Source organism: Sebastes fasciatus, chromosome 7 (genome assembly GCF_043250625.1).
Source record: "Sebastes fasciatus isolate fSebFas1 chromosome 7, fSebFas1.pri, whole genome shotgun sequence".
In the NCBI taxonomy this organism is placed as follows: domain Eukaryota; kingdom Metazoa; phylum Chordata; class Actinopteri; order Perciformes; family Sebastidae; genus Sebastes; species Sebastes fasciatus.
In genome coordinates, this window is record NC_133801.1 from 6,956,851 (window position 1) to 6,976,641 (window position 19,791).

Below are 19,791 nucleotides of genomic sequence, written 5' to 3' on the forward strand. Positions count from 1 at the left end.
GCACTATGATAGACATAAGACATATCATGGTTGTGTCTGCATTTAACTGCAGACACAACCACAAATGATTGAATATCCCCTTGAGAAACAACACTCTAGGACCTCGGAATAGAAGGACAAATAAGCATATTACTATTAAGGACATTTGTACAACTTCCTCATGTTTGCTGGCTTTGCCATGCTTGTATTTCATGGAGTACTGAGTCTTTTATAAAAGAATAAAAAGTAATCCAGAGGGGATCAGTGCCGCACCTTCCCCTGAGGAGGATAAGCAGTTTAGAGAGTGGATGGGTGATTGAATGTCTTTAGAGAAATTTTCAAAAAATGCCCGTGGCTTTGAGTGTTTTTTTTCTTTTTGACATAATATTCTCACTAAGGGATTTTAAACTTCACTAATGTACAAAACTGTGATTTCTGCATAAATAATTGGTATCAGATTGCACACATTTATTCCACACCGTTCCCAGTTTTTCCACTTTTATAATAAGAATTTCATGATCAGATCTTGGACTAAAGATTAAATTGTAGTACGAATAATGCAACACTGGCTGAAAGAAATCTCAAGCCTGTTAAATGCTCAAACTAGAGCTGCAACAGTAAATCAATTAGTTTACCAACTATTAAATCAATCTGCAACTCATTTATTTTGATAATCAATTAAACAGTTTGAGTATTTTTTTAAGAAAAAAAGTCAAAACTCTCTGATTCCAGCTTCTTAAAATGTGAATATTTTCTTTTTTATATTTTTTTTATATAAATAATATAAATATATATATTTTTTAATAATTTATATAAATGATGAATATTTGTTTTAATAGTTTCTTTCATCCTCTATGACAGTAAACTGAATATCTTTGAGTTGTGGACAAAACAAGACATTTGAGGACGTCATCTTGGGCTTTGGGAAACACTGATCGTCATTTTTCACCATTTTATAGACCAAACAACTAATCGATTGATCAAGAAAATAATTGACAGTTGCAGCCCTAGCTGAAACACAACAGAAACACACCCACCATCACACAAATACGAGACTCACAGCTAGATTTCCAAAACAAGTTTTTATTGGCCAATTTACAGAAAGTGCTGTAGTGACCATTCCAAAGAAAAACAGACCAAAGAGTCCAGAGAAAAAAACAAAGGAAAAAAAAACAAAAAACTTTTACACATTTTACAAGGTTTCCATGTTAATTTCACCGTCCTCCTCTTCTAAAACAAACGTCAGGACAACATTAGGGCTCGGGCCGATGCAAAATCCACCAAAGGGTCCAGGGGGGGTTGCAAGGAGGGAGGTGACGTCACAAGAACAGTGTCACAGTAGATGAGGAAAACTCTTAAACAACATATGAGATCTTTACATGAACATAGAGCTACAGTATACACATACAGTAGGTTCTCCCAGCAGCTACGCCCACGGGACAGCTGTCAGAGGCTCACTAGGTTAGAGGAGGAAACTTTCCAGTGGTTGTGACTTTGATTTATCTGTGGCAGACGTCAGCCACTACACACACGTGTCACATGTAACTAAACTCTCTGCTGTTTGTGGACTCTTTGCTATCAAACGTTACAGACAGACTGGATTCAGGATGGCCACAGCCACAGATTAATGCCCTTTCACTTCAAGGTGAGGAAACCTTCGACTGGGTTTTTCTGATAAATGTGACACTGCCGAATGCATTCACCTCTCTGTCGCCTTTTATCTCAAAGTTGCACCCGGCAACTTCGCAATTCGGTGGCACCGACTGCTGCTAATGAAGTGGGATTTATGTAACGTGACATCACCTCTAGACCTACAAGTCTTTCATTAATGCTGCATTTCATTCAAGGTCAGAAGTTGGAAAAGTTTCTTGCAGGTTTAAGTGTAACATCTCTGTGCATTCCTGTACATTTAACAGTATTTTTCCACATGGGACAGCTAATTTTGTGCCATTGATATTTGGCAGCATTAGCCTAGCTACTTACAGTACAGACTATTATCATGAAAATTGCAAAAAAAGTGTACTTTATGGACATAAAAGTGATGTGGTGTAGCTTTTAAAGTGTGTGCTATGGAGTTGTGTTTCTGGCCACCTGGGTGAATGTAAGTCCAATATTGTTGTCAGGCTATTAAATAGGCGTTATAGTTCACTATGAGCACCATAGATGTGGGGCAATAGGGGCCTACTACACCCATTAGTAGGTTTTATCATCTATTCAGATGGTAGATCCCCGAATTAAGGTATAAAAGAACACGACAGCGAACTCTAGCGACCGTAGTAATTATGACATGATGTGGAAGTCGGTCGCTGTAGTATAGATGGCACGAAACTCCATATGGAGTGGAGGTCGGTGTCAATGGATTGAACACTACGTTGTAAAAGTGAAAACGAGTAATAACGGTATTTTAAGCCAAAACAGGATGTTTTTCTTAACTTAACAAAGTGTTTTCGTTGCCTAAACCTAAAGAAGCTTTTTTGTTAGTGTTTAAAATGTGACGTTTTATTCAGTTTTACATGTTAGAACGTGTTGCTTTTAAGTCTCGTTTTCACTTTTACAACATAGTAGGCGTAGTAGGCCTCTACTGACCCACATCAATGGTAATTACAGCGTCTGATAACGCCTATTTAATGGTCGAATCGGGTGCAGCTTCACTCCCCTTTTAGCTCTGGTCTGATAGACGCATTAAGCTCTTAAATGCTCCACTGTGTTCACCACGTCCATTGTTTGGTGCTGAGCGGATACTATTGATACTACTGGATATGAGGTTGATAAGAGACTGAACCAAAACATTAAAGTTGTGAGTTGTAACACCAAAACAATGAGGTGAAAGACATTAAAAAGCTCCGTGGAGGTGAGGGGGAACTGCAGAGTTGGTGATAACTCTGCGGGTTCGTTACTACGAGTGACACTTCATTTCATGTTACGTTGTTAACATAAAAATAATGACTAGCGCAGCTTTAATCATTCATTATAGTTCTATATATTAGTTCTTATTAATTACATAATAAAAATAAATATAGGCTGCATTTTTACATAATTTGAGCCTTACTTTTATCTTTAACATTTTCTGTTGTATTTGTTGTTAGTGTTTAGAAGTTTCTTTTTTCAACTGTAAAATGCTCCAATATATTCTATATTATATTATATTATATTATATATTATCTCTGATGACCAGATTTAAAGGATCCTTATAATTTACATTTATGCAATCTTTTTATGTAAAAATAACAACAAATGTATGTAATGATCACCTTGTTTAAAGGACCAGTGTGTAACATCTGGCAGCATCTAGCGGTGAGGTTGCAGATTGCAGCCTGTACGCGGGAAGTGAGTGGTGAATAAATGCTGCAGCTCCTCAAGACCTACAGAGGTTCCCCGTGTCTTGGTTCCCAGCGGCTGAGTGGAGTGACGGAGGTTAACTTCAGAGCGAGTAACGCTATCGACTCTGGCCGAAAATTTAACAGTGTTTGGTTTGTCTGTTCTGGGATACTGTAGAAACATGGTGGTGCAACATGAAGGACTCCGTGAAGAGGAACCGCTCCGTATGTAGATATAAAACGGCTAATTATACACTAATGAAAACATAGTTATTAATATTATATTCCATTTATTGCCAATAGATCCTCCTAAATGTTTCACACTGGACCTTTAAAGTCAACTAATGATATTGATATTGGCCTCACTAATCCAGTATTGGTTAGTCAGGCTCTAATGGTGATATTTGCATCTATTGACTTTCCTTCTTGTCTGTCGAGGGACAGCTCCACAGCACGTTCCCTCTAAGAGAGTCGGAATTTCTGTGTCTACATCTCTGCAATGCAGCATTAATGACTAGTATGAGTGAGATGGTGATGTCAATAGTGTAGCCGTCTTTCAGTGAGTACTTCTGCTGTGACCACACCTGAGACTAACATTTAATTAGGGCAAGTCTTGTGGACTATATATGAGTAGTGAAGGGACTCTCTTCTCTTTCGCGTCCCTGCTGTGTGATTATGATGTATAAGACCGGCATCTCTTTCCATGAACATCCTGCCTAGTGCAGCTTTAACTGACCCAGTCTCTATGAAGGCAGTGGCGCATCCATCCTAAATAAACCCAACCCGTCGCAGTCAGCTGGAATGATCTGAACACTGAGCTAGAAACACACACAAAGGACTGAGGGGTCGGTTCAGTGAGGACTCCTGCAGGCTAAAGGGATCAGGGTACATACATATGAAGAGGTGGCATGTGTGCTGTATACAGGTGGAGAGGAGGGTTTCTGGGTGGAGAAAGTGGTGTTAGGGAGTGGGGTGGGGTGGGGGGGGGGGTCACCTACTAGACTCAATATTTACAAGAAAGAAGCGTATAAAAATGTACAAGGAGACTCCTCTGTCTTTCCCAAAAACCCAGAACTCAGACCCCTCGGCTAGTTCACCATGACTACACACAGATCGTCGTTTTTTTTTTTGTTGTTTTTGAGTGCCATTGAAAATATGCTATTTCTGTAAAATCACCTGGCTTTGCCTTAAAGACTGATAAATAACATGAAGTATACAAACCAAAAATAGTCAGTTTCTTTACTTTTGCAACTCAGTTTTCTTAAATAAAGACTGTTTTGCATTTTCATGGGACATCAGAAATCTCACTGTGGAACACATCAAACTGAATGTATGGTGCCGGGTTTCATTGACAAAATGAGTTGTGGTGCAGACTGTAATGGGAGAGAGTAACAGCTCTCAGGGGATGACCTAATTTTGGCGAACGGTCCTTTTAAGACGGATGATTGACGAGCAGTTTTAGTGTCGTATTATTTCTTACCAGCTGTATAAAACGGGAGGTTTTTCTGACAAGGTTAAATCATTGCACTGTGTGTGTTTCGGTGGAGTCTTCCAGTAGGGGGAGATATTACCTCATTTTTAGAGCATCACCATCTCATAAAGTCTTTTTGTTTCAACCATCTGATTTGAGGTGTTGCAGAATGTGTGTGCGTGTGAGTGACTGTGAATGTGTGTTTCAATACGATATCGTTGTTTTGTCCCAGTTTTGGCCCTTCTTGCTCGGGCGTTGCATCCTGGGTAGCTGGACGTCCACTTCTTCCTCGCTGTCGTCTGACTCAGCGCTGGTGATGTCATCCTCCTCCTCCTCGTCATCTTCCTCCTCTTCTTCTTCTTCCTCCTCCTCGCTGGCCTCCTCTTCTGCAGCCTGCGGCTCCTTCACGTTCTGTGGTGAGAAATATGCAAACTAAATAATCAGAAATTAGTAGTAAAACAAAGAAATCATAATAATTTACCAAGAAGTGATCTCACATCAACTGATAATCCCCATTGTCTTTTCCACTTTTTAATTTTTTAATTTATTTATATTTATTTATTTATATATTTTTATTATTATTATTATTATCATTATTATTATTAATTAATTAAAATTAAATTCTAATTTATTTGTTTATTTTTTTCCTGAAAAACCAACCTCTGTATTGTACTGTTGTTTGTATCATTTATTATGAAAATGTCCTAAGAAATGTCTTGTAACCTTCATGTTATAACAAAAGGTTGGACACAAATAAAATAATAAATAAATTATAATAATTTACCAAGAACTGATCTCACATCACACACAGCAAATGTCAACTGATTAATTAATTAATTTTATTTTATTCATTTATTTGTTTATTTTTTCCTGATAAACTAACGTCTTTGTACAGTACTGCTGCTTAATATCTTTATTATTTATTTAGTCATGGAGATATAGGGTGAGTTGGATGGGTGGATAGGGGAGTGTTTATAATTGGAAAACGTCCTGAGAAATATATTGTAATCTTAATGTTATAACAAACTGTTGGACACAAATATCAATTTTAAAAAAAAGGAAATCATAATAATTTATCCTTTAATGTGAAAGCAGAGCATCTATTTTTCTTTTGTACATATTCCAGTCATTAATACATTTTATTTATCCCCTAATTTCCCATATTCTCCTCCTCCGATCCCCCGCCCTCCTACCTCCATCGGGTTGACCGTGATGGTCAGAGCCGAGTCGTCCCAGCTCGCGTCTGCCTCTTTAGTCGTCTCTGCCAGCTTGACCTCCTGCTGGTGGGTCAGGTGGATGCGGTAGATGCCCAGAACCACAACCACCACCAGAGCGGCGATACACATCACGATCACCACGGTTGCGGCGCTCGGCACTGCTGAGAACAAGGAGAGAAGAGCGGGAGGTGAGAGGAAAGGAAGAGACCGACTCTTGGAAAAAGGAGCAGGAGAAAGCAATGCAGTTATGCAGTAAATTGCCTCACTCCATATGCTGAATATACATTTTCTAAAAACATTAAACCAACAGAAACACTGTTGTCCACTTGGGACTCACTTTATTCTTTAAAAATGTTTTGGTTAGAAGACGTTCAACAGGCCAGAGGGCAAGAATCATTTTGTCGGATCATACGTTTTTGTATTCATACTTTTCAAACACTTAAAGAGGCCCTCTATCCCATAATGCAACTCAATAGCATCTTTCCATCTTAGAACAACACTGCCCACGTCTTTCAAACTCCTCACCCACAGTTATAACAGACGCTTACCAGCCTGGTTGAAGATGAATCATTGTTGTTATCTCATGTTTTTTGTAGCTGAGGCTTCTTCTCAACTGTTTTTATGATTATCTGGTGTCTTGGATATTGATTGCCTTCTTTTCTTTCTCATGTTATTGTTTGAGAGGCCCTTTTAAACTTTAAATAAGATGATGATTGAGATCTTTAATTATTGTGACGGCCTAGTGACATTCTTATACTGTAATGCCATTTTTTGTTGCAACAATGGCCTGTTTTCAGTGTATTTCTATGCCAAAACTGATCAATACTTCTCTTTTTTTAGCCATGCTAGCAGCATAGCTCTGGGGATGTCAATCTGCTTGTCTGTCCATCACTTTGGTCCAGACTGAAATATCTCAACAACTATTGATTGATTGGTGTTCAGACGTTCATGTTCTACTCAAGATGGATTGTAATAACGTCAGTCGTCCCCTGACTTCAGTCATCAGGTCAAAACTTAGACTCGGGGATCATCCACTAATCTCAGGACTGGCTGTTTCTATCTGCAGGACCTCCTGTCCACATGTTGAAGTGTCCTTGGGCAAAATTGTGACACTGCCAGAAATGTGAGGATATATCAACAGCTCAGCCATAAATTCTACCTCGACGAATTTATAGAGAGCTCCAGGAATGAGTCCTAAAACCTGGAAATGAGTTAGCATTTTAGCACTTCCGATTCCCTCGTCTGAAAGTCAATGGGTTTTTAGTTAGATGTCTGAAATAAGGTCTGTGGTTAACACAAGCTCAGTTTAACGCTCATGGCTGCCACTGTATAACACGTTTAAACTTTTAGTTGATTCTGTGTCCAAGGCCTTCCGCGGTGGATTCAGACAAATAAGAGCTAAAAAAAAAAGCAGGATGAATGTAACTGATAGCTGTGTGTAAGCTACAGAGTGTTTCAAATATACTTAAAAAACCTTAACCACATTTAATTAAGGTCCCAGTGCAATACACGGCTGCAAAGATGTATCATAAGCCCTGTTTAGTAGCATAACCACAACATACATTGAGGGATTTCTCTTGATCTAAAATGTTTCTCTTCTGCTCTGATCTCCAGCCGGCTGAAATAACACAACTTCTCTGTGCCTGCCCTCTCTCCACTAGTCCCTGCTGGTGTGTGTGTGTGTTTAACGAGAGTCAGACTCACAGAGGACTCTTCAGATGATCATTTGATTCAGTCTAGTTCCCCAGATTTTCACACTAAATCCACGGTCTTTGATCTTCCTCTAAGCGAAGCTTCATGCAGCCCCTTAGAGTAACTTGGATGAGTGTTTGCATGAGTGCACACACACATACACACACACACACACACACACACACACACACACACACACACACACACACACACACACACACACACACACACACACACACACACAAACACACACACACACACATACACACTGATGTTTTCCTTTAACTGTGTACTCTACATATACCATATCATGTGGAACATTTCCATGTGCTACAAAAACGCACACATGTCTGAAACTACAAATGCAAATCTTCTTTTTATTTTGTATTTTATGTCGTACGTTTATATCACCCTCTCTGCTCCTCTGACCTCCTTTCCTTTTCACACACACACACACACACACACACACACACACACACACACACACTCACACACTCCCAACTCTCTGGGCTGTTAGCAGCATTGGCCACTGAACTCTCCAGGACTCTAAGTAGAATCCATTAGAGTCTGATGAATAATTAAATGTGGTGTGGTAGATTAAGACCAATGTCTCTCCTCCTCACCATGTTCCGTTTACTTCAGATCACTCATATGCGCCGAGGGAGGGGAATAAGCATCATTTGAGAGGGGCCCTTTACGCCGCTGCTCTCTATCACGGGGGACCGCTGTGTGAGAGCAGCAGTCAGATGAACACAACGATAAACAAACTAGAAAGCTAAACCGAATGCTCCCTTGGATCTTGCGGTGTTTACCCCGGGATGGATAGCTAACATAAAAAACCTTCACTTTCTTTTTTTTTTTTTTTTTTTTACAGCTGTGGCTCAGTGGTTAGCAATAAACTCCTGGGTCTGATTCTCAGCACTTCTCCGTCCGTCCGTCTGTCAGGTGTCCAAGTGCCCATCAGTGTTTTGTCAAGTCATCCTCGACATCTTGTCACACTTATATTCTCCAGAATTATGTTAACACAGGTAGTGCCGTCATATGTGATCTTTTAAAACAAACTCCCCGTTCAAGTAACATCTTTATGCATCACTAACTCACATCTACGACAGTGTCTAAGGGCACTTTCACAAGCCAACATTTAGTCCACTTTAATCAAACTCAGGTGCGGTTCGCTTGAGCAGTTGTGAACGCAGTAATCAGAGGTGGTCTCAGACCGTTTCCAAGCAAACCAATTTGCAGGCTGCCTGTCTGGGCATTTGTTGAGATGGACACAGGTCAACGACAGGTTAACATGAGTGGGAGAGGACTGACCTGGACTTCTGCAGAAGTCTGATGTTTGCCTGACATCTGGGCCGAAGAGAACATACAGAATTTGCTATATAAAGTCCACAAAAATAGTGACGTTTATAAAGTCATTGGAGATAAACTGGAGAAGCGATTCGTGCACACAGTAGATCAGTGCCAAGTCAAAGTAAAAACACTTAGACTCCTCAGCAAATGATTATTTTATGTAGTTAAACATCAGTGTCACTACGCCCTTTAATACACAATGTTTGGTGTGACCATAGTCCTGAAGTTTTTAGAAATATAAATATCACTCACTTAATCCACCCACCATATGATCCTGTGACAGTGTGGAAATGTGTTAACCCTGTGAGACCCGCAGGTTCGCCGGCTGAGCTCCGAGCGTCATCTCAAATTAATCTCCAGGTTCCCAGCTTTCAGATGATGTACACCACTTCTATGTGACATCTACTGCTGACCTGCTATCTCCCCCTAAATATCCCCTGTCCCCCCCTTAAAAAAGACAGAAATGGGTCTCTTGTGGCACATTTTGAGCACCTCTGCTTTAGATTGTTAAAAATGTCTGCCTCACTCCACTGTAGCTCCCGCTGGTATAATACTGTATCTCCGTGTAATGTGATGTGATCTGACCTGACAGGATGGGATATTAATATGCCAGAGGATAAGAACGGGACAAATGAAATAAGAAAAGCAAATTAATCTGAATACATTTGTTTTCAAAGGAATTAAGAGAGTGTTTTTCTTACCTGAGCTGTGGCTGGGGTACAGGTCTTGAATCATGGACGGATGGTGGACCACCTGCATGTACTGAGGCGGGGCCACCATGTGATTGACGTGCGCCCCTGCTTCTGAACTGTGCAGTACGCTCACCTGGTTGGGAACAGATGAAGCAGAAGTGACGGTTATGGAAGGTAAAAGTCAGTTATTTTACATTCCTGTCCATTCAGCCTCCCACCTGTATACCTAAACTTGCCTTGACTCATCCACATGATATATTCTAGACTAGAATAAAGTTTAGAGAGAGAGAAGCCAGGAGAAATGGGAATGTAATGTAATGTATTTATGCCTTTTGGGGGACGGGGTCAGCTCAATACAGGAAATTAAATGTAAACTAGATTCATCGACACCCTCCAAGGTCCAAACTACATCTAGTGAAACAGCGAATGTATGAATAAGTCAAACTATGTTCAGACCAGGGACAGAAACAAACAGCGGTTAGCTGACACACTGAGCTGATTTTGGCACATCATCAAGTAAGAAACAGTGTATAACAGGTGGAGTGTGTGTGGATGTTTCTGCCTTCCAGAGATTCACCGTAGAGCGGTTCAAGGAGGAGGTGAAGTGTTCAGTGTGCTTTCTTTTGATATGTTGAGCCAGGCTGCGTCGGTGTGTCTAACTGCTGTTGAAGGTGCACTATTTAAATGAAAGATTCACATTAACATGGTTGGAAATAATCATTTTATGTTCATATTCATTATGTGCATTTGTGCATATTTTACATACTGTAGAATTTGTCATGTTTCAGTTGCTATTTTCCAAAAGATGTTTTGCCACTAAGGGTGAAAACTGGAAATGCCTACTGCGGTTCATTTTTAAATTTGCTCTCAGAGTGAAAGTGTTGCCAGACACCTGAGCTGACTCAGCTCAGCTCAGCTACTTTGCCAGTTCCAGCACTTTGGTCCAGTTGGTTGTAAGAAGCAGCATTGTCTCTAGTGACAACTTGTTATTACTATTTCTGACTCATCGTAAGCGATATTAATGTTTTTTGAAAATGGTTTAATTTTTTGCAAATCTGTGCAATGTCATCTGTTATTTTAGAGCTGCTCGTCAGCCCTAAGGGCATTTACTTCCATTGTCACTACTGTTCGTTTAGGAGTCCTTGAAAGATGTGTCTTAATGCGCGAGAGGGTGACTTGGATCTGGCATCTTTATTTCCACCTATGTTTTGTCAGTCCAGTCCAACCAAATTGGACGGAAACTGGTGATACAGACGTGCCATGGGAATTTCAAAATAAAGGTGTATCTTAAAGATGACGATATGTATCAATGTTTTCACTTTGCATCATTGATATATGAATCCAGATCGATGTATCGTTACACCCCTACAGGTAACTGTCATATATTACAAAGAACAGCAGTGAATCCTCACATTTGTGCAGCAGGAACCAGTGAGTGTTTGCTGTTTTTACTTGTATAAAGACTGAAGTGATTCATCTACATCATATCCCACATCAGACAAGCTCTACTGTAGTGCTCACTGACCTCCAGGTTGAACTCATTGCTGGTGTAGCGTCCGTTGAGCTCCGAGCAGGTGAGGCGAAACCTTCTCTCTGTTAGTTGTTCGGGCCGCCAGTTATAGTAACGCACCTGTCGGATCACCTGTTCATAGTTGGACATGGAGTCCACACCTGAGGAGAGAGGCAGCAGGTGGTTGTTAGAGTTGTCAAGAAAGATAAGGAGGAAGATAGAAATAACTTTTAGACAGGGTTGAAGTGAATCTATGTACGTGTCAATGATAGAGTTGTTGTTGACCTTGAAGTGTTATCTTGCTAACCAAGAAGACACGACATGTAGCTTTGGTGTGGTAACCATAGTAACCTACCATATATGGACATGCCAGAGGTGGAATTGGTGGCGTCCAGGTGTTTTCCGAGCAGAGCGCTGCGCTGCAGTTCGAGGGACTCCTGGTCCGGCCTCAGCTCCTCCCCCAACACCAGGATGTCACAGTAGTCCAAGTTATGAATGATCTCCTCCAGCACCCCGGGGCGACGTGCTACACACACACACACACACACACACACACACACACACACACACACACACGCACACACACACACACGCAGACACACACACACACACACACACACACACACACACACACACACACACACACACACACACACACAACACACACACACACACACACACACACACACACACACACACACACACACACACACACACACACACACACACACGCACACGCAGACACACACACACACACACACACACACACACACACACACACACACACACACACACATACACACACACACACACACGCACACACACACACACGTACACACACACACACATCAGAGAATATCAGCATCAGTTTGCCCTCACCTCATGTCGTTATTCCAGGCTTTTCCAACACGAGGAACTGCTGGCAAAGAAACTTGGATTTGGGGTCATTTTCTATTTTTGGTTGAGAACATGTTCTCACTGCTAATGAACTGTGCTGCAGTTTTCTTGGAAGCCAATTTTTCTGCACCTCAGTGTGATTACTTAAATTCTCATCTCATGTCAAATGAACCAAACTAAAGCTCTATTCACACAGGATTAGTATTACCTGGGTACCTCTAGTAATTTGTAATAATTGCAGATGTTGTCTGTGGTCTTAATTCCTTTGAATCTACCATAATTTGTCAAGTAAAAATTCCACAGCAAATATATACCATATTTCACCAAACAAGGAAGAGGTCATGTGAAAATATTAGTCCCCTGCGAACTGGCATTTTCTGTGATTTTGGGTTGTTTTTTTACATTGTTTTGCAAGGTTTTCTGTTTTCTCCACACCTTTTTTTTTGCCTCTTTCCTGATCAGTCTGCGTTATCAATTATAAATTAAAGTTTTGACATCATTTTGGGTGCGAATTCAGGAAGCTCATCTCGCTACACAGCATGGAGATTCATTCACACGAGCACTGGAGCAAGAGGTCTCATATAAACATAAATAGGCCTATATAACATAATGATATTTATAATATTAAATATAAATACCATATAATATAATCATTTTAATATAAAGAGATGACATAATATCCGGGGGATAATGCCAGTAAATTCAAGTAGAATACAGACTTTGCTTATCCCGTGCAAATGCGCCACAGGAAATACAGATGCTATACCAGCCAATAGGGCTTAATACACTAAATACTTATAATATAACAATAATTTTATGTATAGAGCACTTTTCATACAAGAAATGTAACTCAAAGTGCTTTACAAAGCAAAATGCAGATAGACCATAAAATTAGACAATAAAAAGGACAGCAGATGGTAAAATATAAAAAAGGGAAAGAGAAATTAAAAACAGAGACCATTAAGAATAATAAAAACGATACAAATAAAAATAAGTAAATCAGGCTACCCTTGACTGTCACTTGTCTGTTCCCATGCCCAAACATTTCAGGGAGAAACCCCTGAACACTTTGAAGAGCCATAATTCAAACAGTCCAGGACAAAACACACCTGCACCTTTACGCCCAGACTCCAATTATTCGCCACCTCTCTGAACACAGACAGCGCCGTCAGCTGCTGCAGTAACAAGTCCCCTCAGACAGCTCCCATCACAGCGGTGCTGGGTGGCTGCTGGGGCTAAGCACTAGTCTCCACCTCTCACTGCTAGCCAGCCTTCTCCCTCACTGTACGCTCCCTGGGGAGAGAACCGGCTCTGCCCATTTAACAGCTTCCCAATGGAGGAAGACAGATATGTGGTGTGTGCGTCTGGACGGGGGTCTCTGGGGGGAGGCAGAGATGAGGTGGAGAAACGGGGGAAGAGCGAGCAAAACAAGTAGAAAGAAAGTTCCGGAAGAGAAGATACTGTTTGTGTATGGAGGCATTGGTGCTCTTTGGTTTGGTGTTGTTGCTTTCAGTGAAAGTTAGCTCATAGTTTGAATTGAACGGTTAGCAAGCTCTACACAGCAGCAGGCAGATGTTTTCTGCACACAAAAAAAGCTCTGATAAATCCACTGTACTCTATCTGCTCGGCAGCAAACAGACACAGTTAGTGACTATAGCTGTTGAACATAGTGGAGCATTTAGCAGCTAAAGAGCCAGATATTCCCCTCAGGAGTTGTTGGAAAACAAAGCAGAGCAGAAAAAGTAGTGAATAATGGACTTGCATTTGTCCGGTGGCTGGAAACACAACTTTAAATGAATGGTAACGAATGCTCTGTCTGCCTGATGTAGCCGATAAGTGAGCAAATGCTTGCTAGAACGTTGGCGAAAAACACCTTTTAAGGCAATTATAGGGTAGAGTGTGTTTCAGTTTTATTGCAGTAAAGTCGCTGAAATGTTAGGAAGTAAAACAGCAAGATAAAAAGGAAGTGGCCGCTGTTCAGCAAATGCCACATAGTCTCACTTTGAAATACTTGTGATCAATGTGATTTATTCCTCACATTTGCAGACCACATGCTGTTACCATGCGGTGAAATGGCAGAGCTGAGAGATGTTACTACTATGTACTTTTTCCAATCAATTTATGGATTGTTTTATTGTTTTCAAACCATTTGTGGTTGTAGTTGAGGCTTGTCCCAGTTATTTCTTCAATCTAGCGTGTGCTTTGGTGTTAGATTCTGCTTTGATACGAAAAGTACAAGTACACAAGCTAGTACACTCCAATAGTACAGCCTGAGTGCAGGACTGTCCCAGGAACAGTTTGTGTGCAGCCTGATCTTAGAGCTACAGTGTGGGTGGATGAAAAGAAAAAATCGAGCTGGGCTCCCTAGAAAGAATTACTAAGAAAAGAAAAGAGATGCAGAGAGACTCGGTAAGCCACTTGAAATGGAAGCTTGAAGAAAACACTTGAAAGCAGAAGAGGAGAGAGAGAGAGAGAGAGAGAGAGAGAGAGAGAGAGAGAGGAAAGAAAATGACCATTAAAGCAAATGGGTCAAAATGTTGAGCATTAAAGATGAGTTGAGAAGAGAATTGATGACCTTGACTTTGAGTAAAGGCATCAGAATGAGCCTTGAAAAGATACGGCAGCGTGAGACGGAGAGAGGAACGCGGCAGTGCTGAGCAGGCTCAATAAAAAGACAAATGAATGACAGAGAGAGACAAAGCATGGAGGAGGGCGAGGGGCTGATTAACAGGGCCCAAAAGAAACTTACTGCATGCCTCGCAAAAGAAATATGGGATTTATCTGGAATCCTTTAAACCCCGAGAGAACACAAAATCTGCTCATTATGGAACTTCATCGCGCCTCCCTCTCCCACACACACTCTCTCTCCTCATCTCTCTTTCTTTCCATTACTGTGTCTTTCTCTGGCTTCCAGCTAATCTCTTCCCCCCAGCTGCAGTCTCTATTTCACCAGCAGAAAGAGCTCCACCGACTCCTGGAAGCAATGCCACTTTCTGCTCTTCTTCCTTCGGCGCATTACACACAATGGAGGGCTAAAACCTCCCTCTCGCTCTGCTTATCTGCTCTTAATTGGCTGCGAGCGGTCGGGGGCCCGGGGCCGAGCCGGGCCGTTCCCGCCTCGGTGGTCAGATCGTTGGACGAGACTTGAGCCGTCGGGATTTAAATGTCATACTCATTTGGCGCCGGTCAAGGCGGTGCGACCCTGAGCCGAGAATCAGTCTTGTGGTAGGTGCAGGTCTTACTCAGCAGGAGGGGGTCTGCAGTCACACAGGGACAGATAGCAGAGTGGAGAGACTCGGCAGCAGGAAATTGACTCAACATATTGGCGAAGCCAGCAGAGCTGCATGGAACAGAAGGCTCCAGCTTACACTGTAGATTACTGCTGGTGAGAGGGGGCACGTTTCCTCAATGGGGTGTTACAATAAAGCTGCAAACCAGTGGCACATTTACTCAAGTACTGTACTCAAGATCAATTTTGATGCTATTTTTTACTACATTTTAGTATTAAAAAAATGAAATGATTCATTGTTGAATATTAAACTACCCAACTGTATATAAAGTAGACAAACTAAATTATTAAAACACTTGTTTATGCATTTATTATAATAATGTTTAATAATGTAACTGAGCCATTCTGCTGCATTTTGCTAAACTTACTTTTATACTTTTAAAGACACAGTGGAATAAAAACATTTTTTCTAAGTTTTAATCCAGTGTCTTTGTGTCAATTGATCAACTATCTCTGCCGAACATTACAATTTATTTTTCAATATATTGGGCACCCAAATGAATAGATTCCACGTCTCCTTCATCCCACGTGCTATTATTATGCTCAACTGCATAAATCAGTGGTTCCCAACCTTCATACCATCTTGTCCCAGGGTCCCCCATCTGATAGGATTTTTTGCTTTTAGATGTTTTATTACAGAAAGTGTATTAAACCCATGACCAAAATAGTCATAGATTCTGTCATTGTGATACTTTCTTGTGGGAATTATAGTGAAAATAAATTATTCCCTTTTTTGCTGGGAACCCCCAGGAGCCCCCTCAAGGACCCCTGGATCCCACTTTGGGAACCACTGGCATAAAGCACTCTGGCTGCACATTTGCACTTCCCTTGTACATTTGCATATATGTATATGTGTTCTTCATACAAATTTCCATTTCCCTGCTCTAGCTCTGTGTTTTAGTGTGTTGATGTGTCATTGGTGTTGTCTTTTGTATTCTGTTTGTATGGGGAAACCTGGCTGCAAAACTAATTTCCCCTAGTGGGACAATAAAGATAACCTAACCTAACCTGGATGTAATATACTGTGAGAACTGGATATCGGAGCCCAGTCACTTGAATGAAAACTACTCGCAAGAGATTATGTTTGCACATGGAGGTGTCCTGTCAACAGTTTTACAGAGATCTCCTTTTTAACAGTAGTCTAACAGGGTGATGTTCAGGCCACTGGGGCAATTTGATAGCAAGCAAATGGAAAGAGATTTGGGGCAACTAGCTAACCTTGGCCGTCACACAAAAGCACACCTGATGAGTGTTATCATGGGTCAGAGGTGTGTATTTAGATCTCAGCAATGTGGTTGAGGTCTCATTCATTGACTGATATAATAAACCAGGTGAGGAAGGTGTGGGTGGAGGCCAACTGTACTCTACAGCTTCATATTTTGCCGCCGTATTTGCTAAACAACGCCCAGTTTTGAGCGATCCAATCAAATCTGGAGGATTTGATTTAAACCCCCCTCTTGTACTGTACCAGCCCATATTCTATTTGATATATTATTTGGAAATACATCACATTACAGAAGATAAAGATGCTCTAACTTTTACTTTAAGATCTTATTGTATTGTATTGTGTGTTTTGATACTTTTACTCAAGTAAAGATCTGAATACTTTCATGCTTGTGAATCGCACAGACTCACTAGTAACTCCTTTCTTGGAGTTTTGATAACCTTTATTTCCACCAAGCAACAGGATTTGAGAGTGTGAGAACACAACTTTTGTTTTCTAGAGTTCACAGTTGCGTGCAGATGAAAGAAACACCCGCTGCTGTTGATTCGCAGTCTCATGAGGCGTTATGCAATGTTCAGCTTTCTCTGAAGGTTTGTTTTGATAGTGAGACAGGTGGCACCGCATCGGCTACGGGACTTCATGAATGAGTGAACACATTATCAATATAGAAAAACTGCTGAAATATTTAGCCAAGACAGATTTCTACCTGCAGGGAGGTACCTATGTCCCACTTTGTGAGGTACACTCAGACTTTTGGAGTAAGAGTTTGAAAGTACCCTGTAAAAGTACACATGCAATAAGGAACTGATCCCTCACTGGCTTCCCAACGACTGCTTTTTAGGGTTGAAGGGTTGCAACTTCTCACCAGAACATGGTCAAATTGTTTAAAGCTGAATAAGGTGATATAGATTCTCTTTCACTTGCTTCAAGTTTATAACCTGTATCTTAAAATTAATGCCTCAGGTAGCACAGAAGTTACCACTGTGGGTGATAGTCCGTACCTGTGTTATGTGCGGTGGCGTCCGCCCTGGTGACTGTGCTGCTGATGTGGAGGTCCTGGAACAGATCTGTGCCTCCTGGCGCTCTGATGTCGGAGGCCGGCCGATTCAGTCTCTCCACTCCAGTGATGGTTATCCTGGGCTCACTGGGCTGCAGCACCATCACCACCGCGTCAATGTCTGGGATGGTGATACAAGTGTCTTCACCAAAACACCTGGAGAAGAGAAGAAAGGCAGGAGAGTGAGAGCTGGATGACAGACTGAGACGGGAAAAACAAGCTGGCACTGCTGGAAATGATGGAAACTATTCCTTTAATCTTTATGTTTTACGACCGGCAAAGGCTTACCGGAAAGGACGTGTTGTAATCTGTTAATAGAAACACTAATCTCCTGATGTTGTTTTAGAAGTACTGTAAACTATTTTACTTTTACTTCTTCCCTAAGAAAACCAATTAATGGTTAAAGGTGCAATGTGTAAGATCTGGCCACATGCTCCAAACAAATGGCAGTCAGCCTTTCACCTTTAAGCTGGGTCCATACAATCTAAATTTACAGTCATCACTTATATAAAAAAAGCGAACTTCTAACTAACAGCAGTGCAAGAATACGCAAAATTCGGCCATGTTGAAACTCTTACAGACGGTAAAAATAACACTGATATCTTATAATCTTCACGTGTGGCATTAGCCTATAGTTCAGGGCAGCCTTCTTTGTTCTTACTATGCCACTAACTGTCCGTGGACATTTCAATAGTTTGTTAATTGGATTAAAACCAAAGTGGCAGAAACAAGAACATGACTCGTATTTTTGTTTCGTCCTCCGCCACGGAGCTTTAATACAAATTCAGCCAATGCAAACCCCAGCGCCGGAGGTCTGATCTCGGGGGGACTGCTCAACTCCCTGCTGGATCAGCAAACTTTCTGTTGCAGCCGTTAGAGAGGTTAGACCCAGAGCTGCGGCACTGGGGTTTGCGCTGGCTGAATGCTAATTGCTACAGCTATCCACTAACTAGAGGCCTGTCTCCCAGAGCAGCCCTCTTCCCAGCAAAGTCTCCTGGTGGCGGCGAGGACGAAACAAATCGTCTTCTCATTTCTGCCACTTTGGATTTAAATAAAAAAAAAAAAATACGTGTGCCACATGGACCCTCTACCTTCAGCGTGACAGGCCCTCGGGCCAGCTCTACTTCTTCCTGTCATGAGGGCAGACTGGACGCTACAGTGACTCACTATAGCCTCTCGAGGAGCAAGTGTTATTACCAGACAGGACGGGCTGGGGCTACCTGGTTAGTATGCTCATTTAAGTAGATATCTCTGCAACACAATACATGACGTCTTTGCACTGTAACCTCTTCACATTCTGTTGATAATGTTTGTTCATTTTTTTTATGTTTTAATCAACACCATGCACCTTTAATAGCCTGCTGTCTCATTTCTCATATGCTAATCAGCAGCGGCATCCTCTTCTTAAGAACCCAAATAAAGTTTATTTCAGTGGTAATTACACTGAGAGGATAAAATCCTTTTTCATCGGTGACTAATATTACTGAAACCTTTCACAATACCATGACATTGACCACAATCTTCTAAGTAGGCCGTCTCCCACGGATAAGTTGCCCTTCGTGAGTGTATAACAGCGTCGCCAAGTGCATTTCTTTATTTTCATCCTGATTTCACTCAACATGGCTGCACCCTGTTCAGCAAAGAGAAGGTCTTACATAAGGACCATCCAGTTTATACACAGCACCACGGGGTGACTGAGGGCACAGAGGAGCACTTGGGGAAGATCAAATAAAATAGCTCTGTCTCTAAGTAACAAGTATTCAGCATGAGGATGTGAAACAGTTGAACATTACAGCAGCTAATACAGCGTATCAACACTAACAGGAATTCTTAGCTGCACTAAAAGCTGATAAAACCAGACCGCGGCGCTCTGTCGATGCTCAGGCAGCAGACAGACCTGCAGCAGTGAGCCTGCTGTGTTTTCATACATGCACGCCTGCTTCCCTGCCTGCCTGTCAGCGTGTGCTAGCATGTGTTTAAATGCACAGCATCCACCGGCAAACTTTAATAGACGGACACGTATCGTCTCTCTGTAGGACCTGAGCTAGCCGGCTGTGAGCTCACAACACAGCCACACAGGGGAGAGCAGACA

At 41.5% G+C, this 19,791-nt stretch overlaps 1 protein-coding gene across 2 annotated transcripts in view; it reads right to left on the bottom strand.

Moving 5' to 3' along the window:
• Positions 1–1,042: 1,042 nt before the first annotated feature.
• Positions 1,043–19,791, bottom strand: part of LOC141771235 (calsyntenin-2-like) — a 269,674-nt gene continuing 250,925 nt past the window's right edge. Inside the window, exons 12-17 of one of the 2 annotated variants that reach the window (XM_074641282.1) lie at positions 17,644–17,855; positions 11,587–11,757; positions 11,247–11,392; positions 9,731–9,854; positions 5,961–6,142; positions 1,043–5,178 (exon numbers count right to left, since the gene is read on the bottom strand). In XM_074641282.1, coding sequence (XP_074497383.1) covers positions 4,972–5,178; positions 5,961–6,142; positions 9,731–9,854; positions 11,247–11,392; positions 11,587–11,757; positions 17,644–17,855 — 1,042 coding nt within the window. In that variant the 3' untranslated portion in view covers positions 1,043–4,971. Of the gene's footprint in view, positions 5,179–5,960; positions 6,146–9,730; positions 9,855–11,246; positions 11,393–11,586; positions 11,758–17,643; positions 17,856–19,791 lie in introns of both variants that reach the window. The other variant, XM_074641281.1, reaches the window with a different exon arrangement.